Here is a 9127-nt window from a genome sequence, read left to right as displayed (position 1 = left end):
ATTAGGTCCAGTCGTGACCACTCTGGGGTTGCGGCGCTCATCTCGCTTTACTGGCCGAGGGAGCCAGCGTACAGCTTCCGGGTCATGTGGCCAGCATGACAAAGCCGCTTCTGGCGAACCAGAGTAGTGCACGGAAACACCATTTACCTTCCCGCTGGAGTGGTACCTATTTATCTACTTGCACTTTGACATGCTAGGTTGGCAGGAGCAGGGACCGAGCAACGGGAGCTCACCCCATCACGGGGATTCGAACCGCCGACCTTCTGATCTGCAAGTCCTAGGCTCTGTGGTTTAACCCACAGTGCCACCTGCGTCCCTTCCTGAACATGAACACAGAAGTAAATCCTACTGAATTCATTGGGAATTGCTCCATGGTACATGAGGATATGACTGTGGCCTCAGTTACTATCTCATGTAAAGAAAATATAGATGGCAAATGTGATTCTTGTGACTGTAATGACTGCTGAATCTAAACAAAATAAAAAAAAATCATTCCAGTAGCACCTTAGAGACCAACTAAGTTTGTTATTGGTATGAGCTTTCGTGTGCATGCACACTTCTGACTACGGCAGACTAACATGGCTACCTACCTGTATGCTGAATCTAAATGTAAGATGCTTTTGGCACCTTGGAAACAGTAGCATATAACAATATGTTGGGACATACTGAATTATGCACAACTTGTTACACAAACTCATTTCCCCCCATCCTGATTGCAGGATGGATGATAACATACATAGCTATCCAAATTGTGCAGGAATAACAAGGACTGCATGTGGCGAATGTTCATTCACATCCAAAATAGACCCAGCAGTGAAAGTCTCATTCCCCTCACAGATCACGCTTGTGGGATCAGCATACCTGTGTTTTATGTTCTTTGTTATCATTGGGCAATACTGGAAAATGGACTTGTTGCTTTCAGTGCACAAGAGTGTAACTTATATACCTGTAAGTAGCATGTGTTAAACTCTTATATTCACCTGTTTTCAGAGATGCTGTGGTCTGTGTTGGAGCTATGGAAAAGAGAAGAAGTGTGAGCATAATGTAGAATATAAAATTGAGGAGCTTCTGAGTTTTGAGAACACCAGTGTATTTCATTCATATAGTCAAGTATTATTATTTTTTAATCAAAGGGTTCAATGTTCTGGAAACATCAGAATTCTTGCTTGTTCAATTCACACACACCATTCCCAAGTGGTAAACTGCCGAGCAGGGGGAGGAAACATTCCAACCATTTTTAGGGAGGAAGTAAAACAGCTCACTTTGGTTTTAGGAATGGAGGAAGGGGGGTACTTAGGGCCATTTATTGTGGAGCAATGGCAACTCCTTTCCCTTGACACCCCAACTTTCAACGCTTAAAAACATTGCTTGTTGTGCCTGAATCAGAGCTTTTGGGTACCATTTTCCTCAGAATGCATCTGAAATAAAACTGGCAGTGTGAAACTAGTGTCACAAGAAACACAAAGAAGCAGGGAATAGGGATGTAAGAAGAGGAGGAGAGAAGTGGTCAAACACTGGGCTCATTTTTTTAAAAAAAGGAAATGGAAGGGTGGAAGCACAATTTGGCCTTGGGATTGCCTAACATATAAAATCTGGATATCTGCAGCCCTGTCTCTCCTTCATGATTACATACTAAATAGGCAACAACATGCAAAATCACTTTATTCACAAATTTTCTGCAGTGCGCAGCTTTTGATTATTATTATTTTTTTTTTTTGCACAAAGTGCACATAACCCTGTGTGTGTTTGGCTCAGTACTCTATATATCTGTGAATTATTTTGCCCATATGAATATATCCCATTTCTATTCTTTCTTCGAGAAACATTAAAAAAAGTAAACATTACAACTGCCAAAGGCTGTAAATTAATTCACTATGAAAGGTACCAGACTGAATCAATACTTCATATGAGAACATGTAGATGATGTCTGGCTCTTTGGGCTGTGGTCTCTGCAGAGTCTAAATAACAAAATTCTTAGTTCCATACATATTTGCAAACGACAAGGTGTTAACATATGATGAGTAACACACAACTAATGATTTGAGGATCACAATCATGTGCATATAGTAGATGGGGATAAGCATCCTCGTCCATGTAACAGGATTGATATGAGCATGCATCTCCATCCATATTGTGAAGTACTGATGAGGACTGCATGTGTGAGATGTTCATCCTCATACACTATGCACTGATCACCTGCTGATTCTAACCATAGCTGTCAACTTTACCCTTTTTTAAGGGAAAATCCTATTGGGAATAAGGGAATTTCCCTTTAAAAAAGGGAAACGTTGACAGCTATGATTCTATCCTAGGAAAGGGTGGTTCCTGTAAATAAACCCGATTTCCCCAAAATGGATTTTATTTGATGGATCAACATATCTCTGTCTTCTGTTCACCATCATAATCATCACTATTATTATGATGCAATACAGGCAAACTGATTGTTTCCTGCCACTATGCAGACTTTACATTCAACTCAGTGTCATATATTTCAAAATACATGTTTTAAAATCTTATACTCACTTGTTGTTGGTGATGGGGTAGTTGGAGAAAGTGAACCTGGTGGAAAGACAATTTTTTATTTTATTTATTTGTTCCCTACAATTTATATATAGTCAACTCAACTCATGTGGGGGTTACGTTCCAGCAAAAGTGTATAAAAGCCAGTCGTGTATAGCAAAAAATAAAATAAAAACCCTCCAAATGCTCTCCTAAGGCCTCTCACACAGTCTCCAATGATCACTGCACCTCCAAATTGGGTGGGGTGGGGTGGTGGTATTGCCAATGTCCTCCCCTCCAGATGCCTGCCCTGCCCCTTTTTTCAGTGATGCGTATTCACGCACGTTAAATTTGTGCAGGTTGCAAGTCGACTGTACTGCTTAAATTAATTGAATTTATTTTATAATGAAATGATTTTAGAATGTTGTATTATTTTACTGTTGTTAGCCACTCTGAGCCCGGCTTCAGCTGGGGAGGGCAGGATATAAATAAAATTTTATTATTATTATTATTATTATTATTATTATTATTATTATTATTGATTGTAAGGAGGGTGGGGGACTAAGCCATTTAAAAGAAGAATAACACCATAAAATTATCAATAAAACCAGTTTTTAAAAGCAAAAATAGTAAGTATAAAACTGTGAGTGCAATGTAGCAGTGAGAATAAAATGGAATATGCAATGTTTTATAAAATCAAAGGGGTCGAGTGTTTTACAAACACCAGTACATCATGTAAATAATTCTGATTCCCCCCCCCCCCCGTGGATTTTATTTGATAGATCATCATATCTGTGTCTTCTGTTCATCATCATAATCACCATTATTGTTATGCAATACTGGCAAACGGATCATATACTCATCCCTATACAAAATAGACATTATATTCAGTGTTACATACTTTGAAATATACATTTCAAAATCTTATACTCACTTGTGGTTGGTAATGGAGGAGTTGGGGAAACTGGACCTGGTGAAAAGACAAATGTGAGTTACAGATGTACAACAGAAAAACCTATATATAAATATAGACTTTTACATATTTAGTTTTCTTGCATGGAGGCAACATTTGTGTAGAAAAATTACTGAATGTTCAGTGACTCTAATTTGTTGATGGTGTTGTGATGCTAACCACTGCTATATTATTATTATTATTATTATTATTATTATTATTATTATTATTATTATTTCAGCTATATACTTTTTCCATAATGAGGATTTGCTGCAAATAATATATTTTCCCTCCGATTTCAATAGTAAAAGTACAACTCTGCATATGAAGAAGTAATCTAGAATTCCAGGATTCAAGTAATATGAGAAGTTTTAATTTATTGTGGTATAGTGGTTAGAGTGTGGGACTAGGATATGCAAGACCAGGATGTTCTAATCCTAGCTAATTGTGATTTTACTACTTTTTCATCAACCACTGTATACACATCCTTCCTGAATCACCTAAAATTTAGACTCTAGTAGACATAGTACAGTACATAGTACAGTACATTTCTTAAAGTTAAGAACAAACAAATGAATAAGTGAAGATAATGCAGTGGCAGCTTTAAGAGGTCCTCTGGTTAAATGAGAGCCTTAAATAAGACTGTTAAATAAGAGTGTAATCCTATATATATTATCCACATTAGGGGAAAAGTCCCAATGAAATCAGTAAACATGCAAAGGATTTCACTATAAATGATGCTTCTTAAAATAGGAAATGTTGGAAGCAAGGAATTTGAAAGTGGACTTTTTAACCTACCGCTACAAGGCACACATTTTTTCTCCTTAGGATTATAGTAGTCATGCTCTGAACAGTTGTAACAGCCTAGGAGCAAAGAAGAAATATTGTTCATCATGCATATAGTAAAAGTTTTAGGTAAACACTAGTCTCAGAAAAAGGTTTCAGAAAGAAGAATTCCTTGTAATGTAATGTAATGTAATGTAATGTAATGTAATGTAATGTAATGTAATGTAATGTAATGTATAAGACAGACTTAGAGAACCAGCTATAAACCCACATTTCCAATCATGAATTCAGGCCTATTATTTTCTATGAATTGTTTTGTAAAAGATTTACAAAAGCATTTTGCCTACTTCCTACTAGTTTCCTATCAATAATATCTAGCACACACTGGCGGAGGAAGAGGAGTGCAGGGGGAGTGCACTGCCCCTGGCAGCGCGATCCCGGTAGGGTGCCATCGCGGCTGCCCCCCCCCCCATGCTGGGCACTGTGCCCCTGCAGGCGGTGTGCCCTGCCTCAAGGACACACACCATGCCCCTCTGGGTAGCGCGTCATGCCCCCCGGGATACACGCCAGCCCCGACCCTGCCTGCTCTCCACCCCGCCCCCCCAGTGCCGAAGCATGAAGCTCCACCACTGCTAGCACAGTTTCTGTTTTATAAAGTAGGGGGGAAATACCTTCGATGTTTATTTCTCTGAAAGTTAGTAGCTGGTATGGACATTTACAGGGGCGATAATGCCAGGTGCAATTCAGTTCATTAACAAAGTTATGATAGGTGCCATCCATGGCATTCTTCTTGTGGCTGTTGAAATAGTCACAGTAGACAGCTAAAGAGATGAGAAAGTGATTGTTATTCAATCTATCCACTTACATTTCCTAAAGGAAAAAATAGCACACTGGAGAAGCATTGCATTGTTTTCCCCTGTGGCAAACTCATTTAAAGATGGAAGCATCTAGTGAAAGATCTTCATTCTCTGTTTCTTATGTTATACTTGATTTCATCCTTGAAGGTTGTGGACATATTCTCACTCTGGCTCAGTTTGCATGCAACAGTCGCAACACTAAGCCAAACCATAGTTTAGCACAAATGTGCAAGGGTGCAGTTTCCTGAAGAGGAGATCACTACTGTTTTTTTCTTTCTTCTGTCCTGCTGCTGCTGTCAAGCCAGCCATGCTCTGGCTTAGGATGTTGTCTGAGCCCAGGCTTGTGGTCTCCAGACAAACCCTGAGTTGTAAACCAAGGACAAAAATCCTTGGTTACAACATGGTGAAACAAGTCATGAGCCTGGATTTTGATGGCATTGAAAGCCACACCACGGCTTACCTCACAGCAGCACTGGAGGAAGGCCTAACCAGCTGTGAATTCCTTTCCAGAAATCTGCATGCTCACACATTTGCATTAAGCCATGATTTGGCTTAGGTTTACATGCAAACTGGGTCACTGAATGCTTCCATAATCCATCCTGGGGTATATTGGTGCTGCAGTGTTGAGGAGATCTAGAAGAGCAGGGCTTCTTTACATAAATGAAGAATGTCTTGGCCATGTCTTTGGCAGTGGACCAGATGGCTTTGGCTGTACTTTGACTTGAGATGTAAAGAAATCTCTGTAGAATCCAGTTTTTCGTCATGTGCCAAGACTGGATTTAAAACTTCCTAGCTCCAGGGATTCTGTCCCAAATCAGATTGTCCACTGATAAATTTCTGCATGTGAAATGCTGCACTGAGAAACTGGCATGATTGAAGGGGTAGGCTTCATATGCTTCATTGTTGCACAATTGCGCACATAATGTGCCAATAATTTACCTGTGGCTGCAGCTGCACCTAGAAAACATTAAAGGCACTCCTACATCTGCACTGTGCAAGAGAGGCTTGACAAGCTGCTTGTAGTGGTGGCAGCTGGCCACAATTATTGATCTTCTCACTGAGTCGACTTCAGAGGGTTGATACAGCTCATGAAAACACTGCTCTAAAAATATGCTTCCTGCTCCATAGTTTTAGCAGTCAGCAAACTTAATAGGTATTATCCAGTTCTGAATATTATTAACATATAGAAGTATCAATGCATTTTAAGAAACCCAGCACACTTTAAAAGACGCATTGTTAAGAAACTTACGGCAGAAGTCTGGGGTTCTCCAGTCAACACAGACGCCAGCTTCTAAGCATGCTTTTGCATACACTGCAACAGCATCACACATACACTCACAGTCCCCTCCTGTGTCACAGCCACATGAATCCCGGACACAAGCTTCATAATAAGGCCTGCGGTACACCTGGGGTAGGGAAAGAACAATGAAGCCAAACCAGAAAGTTGGTGTTAGTTAAAAGTTCACCTTACATTTTCAGTGGGACCAAACAAGCAATATCCGCTAATCAAACCACACATCCACTTTACAGTATCACCTGCTGTATGAACAGAGAATGATATTTGGCCTAGCAAATTTCCCTTCCATAGGAACCAATGGGAAGAAAATGTAAAACAAACAAAGGTGAGAACACTGGCATTGCTGGGAAAGAACAGCGCCCCCACCCCAGATCCACCATAGCCAATACAAGACTGAGAGGGCTTGGCTATGGTGCTTCCTAGGCTACAAACTCTCCTCTCCCACCATAGTTGGTTTGCTCTACCAGGCTGCAATCCTATGCACACTTACCAGGGAATAAGGCTCATTGAACTCATTGGCGCTTACTTCTATGTGGAGACATGTATAAGACTGCACTGTTAATTTCAATCACTTCATGAAATCACTGCTGGATTTTTCTCTGTGATTCTCTGTGTTGTTTTAACTGCTGATCTTTTATTATTGTAATATTTTAACGGTTTAGACTGCAATTCAAACCCCCACCTTATGCTGGGTTCAGGGCTGGTGATGGATTGAGTGGAAGTATCTCTCTGTGGGCTTCCACTGGCTCAGCCAGACTTCTCCCACCCGATGCCAATAGAGTGACACTCGTGTCACTCCATTGATGGAGACCTCCTTCTTCCACTGCCTGCATTGGGGTGGGCGGGGGAGGGCCACCAGTAGTATCTCTGCTGGCCAAGCCAAAATGGGGCGTTCTGAGGGTGGGGCTCATGGTCAGCATTAGGCCTGATCTGTGCACAATTGTTGCGCTGCCGATTCGTCCCAATCTACCTTCCCACCTCCACTGTAAAGGAAGGATTTTTTTTAAAAGAAGTAGATAAATACATAATTAAATATATCAATTCAAAACAATAAAAAGACAGCTGGCATTTGGAAGCATGCATAGGTGGAAATGTTAGCACCTGAAGAGGCAATGTTACTATCTTAAAGCATAGGATAAAATTTTACCTTGCTGTGGCAGGAAGCAAATACTTGACTGTTGATAATGGAGCACTTCTTTTCTGCCCATGCTTTGCGATAGGGGTTGTTACTGCATGGATCAGCCACAAAGAACACATCCCCACAAAGGGGATTCTCTTTCCAGGAATTCACAAACTCCAGTTCATTGGATGCCACATATCTACTTCGAGTTTCAAAGTCATCTCTTATATTCCCATTGTAATTACCACATAAACCACAGAGGTGATCCTAGATTAGAGTAAAATAAAAATACAAGTTATGGACGTCAGAACAAAACATAAAAAGAGAACCTTTTAAAATGTAAATGAGCCATGTGAGTGGATGATATTGATATTGAGTGGATGACCAGTGATGGTGGAGCCGAGTGGAGAGAAAGGATCTGTTTAGTCCTTTCTTTGACAACTCTTCTGTTTAAAATTATCCCCTGCATTGCTTTCCCATTTGGAGGGGAGATATATGCATATGAGTTCCCCCACATCTCTTTCTTCTCTTAGAAAAGCAGCTGGAGTATGATTTTGAGCAGAGAAACACCCGACAAAGAAATAGTCCCACCTCCAGCTTCCTGCTCAATCTGACGTGACCCAAAGTCACTTTGCCTTGTAAAAAAAATATGAAAAGTGGAACTGCAAAGAGTGTCTGTCTTATCATTTCTCTGCGGAGACTAGCCTGTGATACCGTATTTTTCACCCTATAGGACGCACTTTTTCCCCTCCAAAAATGAAGGGGAAATCTGTGTGCGTCCTATGGGGCGAATACAGGCTTTCGCTGAAGCTTGGAGAGCGAGAGGGGTCGGTGAGCACCGACCCCTCTCGCTCTCCAGGCTTCAGGCAGCTATCCGCAGCCTGGGGAGCCCACGGGAGTTCCCGCAGGGCTCCCTAGGCTGCGGATAGCAGCCTGCTGTCCGGCACGTGGGGCGCCCTGAAGCAGAGCGCCCTGCATGCCGGGCAGACATCTGCAGCCTGGGGAGCCCTGTGGGAGTTCCCGCAGGGCTCCCTAGGCTACGGATAGCAGCCTGCTGCCCAGCGCGCGGGTGCCCTGAAGCAGAGCGCCCCGTGCACAGGGCAGACATTGGGCAGCCCCACAAGCTCGGGGGACAGCGGGGAGGCGCAGCGCCGCTGTCCCGCTGTTCCCCGTCCTGGTTTGGAGGTTGGTGCTGGGAAGAAGAGCGCTTCTCCCCAGCGCCAGCCCCACAAGCTCGAGGGACAGCGGGGAGGCGCAGCGCCGCCATACCGCTGTTCCCCGACCTGGTTTGGATTCCCTGACCTGGTTTTGGGGGGGAAATAAAAGAATTCCCCCCCTTTATTTCCCCCCAAAAACCTAGGTGCGTCCTATGGGCCGGTGCGTCCTATGGGACGAAAAATACGGTAAATCTTCCTCAGAAATTTCTGCTTACAACAAATTTTGGCACTGCAACTTCCCATTCAGCTTTATTTGCCTTTCCCAAGAAAGGCAAAGAAACAACGGATTAGGAATTGGCTACACATTGCATGCACAGTTGTGTGGAGTGTGCTGCCCAGTGTTGGGGGCAGCCATGTTAAATAAGACACAGGACATTGGCATTGGGTTGAAATAGGCCA

The 9127-nt window shown here is 42.2% G+C and overlaps 1 protein-coding gene across 1 annotated transcript in view; it reads right to left on the bottom strand.

Annotated features, from left to right (window-relative positions):
* Nucleotides 1–740: 740 nt before the first annotated feature.
* MUC6 (mucin 6, oligomeric mucus/gel-forming) overlaps nucleotides 741–9127 on the bottom strand; it is a gene marked incomplete at its 3' end in the record, with an annotated part of 34692 nt that continues 26305 nt past the window's right edge. Inside the window, exons 27-34 of the mRNA XM_081843128.1 lie at nucleotides 7539–7778; nucleotides 6344–6500; nucleotides 4909–5058; nucleotides 4250–4315; nucleotides 3434–3469; nucleotides 2524–2559; nucleotides 947–1013; nucleotides 741–861 (exon numbers count right to left, since the gene is read on the bottom strand). Of these exons, the coding sequence (XP_081699254.1) occupies nucleotides 741–861; nucleotides 947–1013; nucleotides 2524–2559; nucleotides 3434–3469; nucleotides 4250–4315; nucleotides 4909–5058; nucleotides 6344–6500; nucleotides 7539–7778 (873 nt within the window). The remainder of the gene's footprint in view (nucleotides 862–946; nucleotides 1014–2523; nucleotides 2560–3433; nucleotides 3470–4249; nucleotides 4316–4908; nucleotides 5059–6343; nucleotides 6501–7538; nucleotides 7779–9127) is intronic.

Source organism: Podarcis erhardii (assembly GCF_964252035.2).
Source record: "Podarcis erhardii genome assembly, chromosome: 1".
In the NCBI taxonomy this organism is placed as follows: domain Eukaryota; kingdom Metazoa; phylum Chordata; class Lepidosauria; order Squamata; family Lacertidae; genus Podarcis; species Podarcis erhardii.
This window is presented reverse-complemented; position numbering and strand designations above follow the sequence as displayed.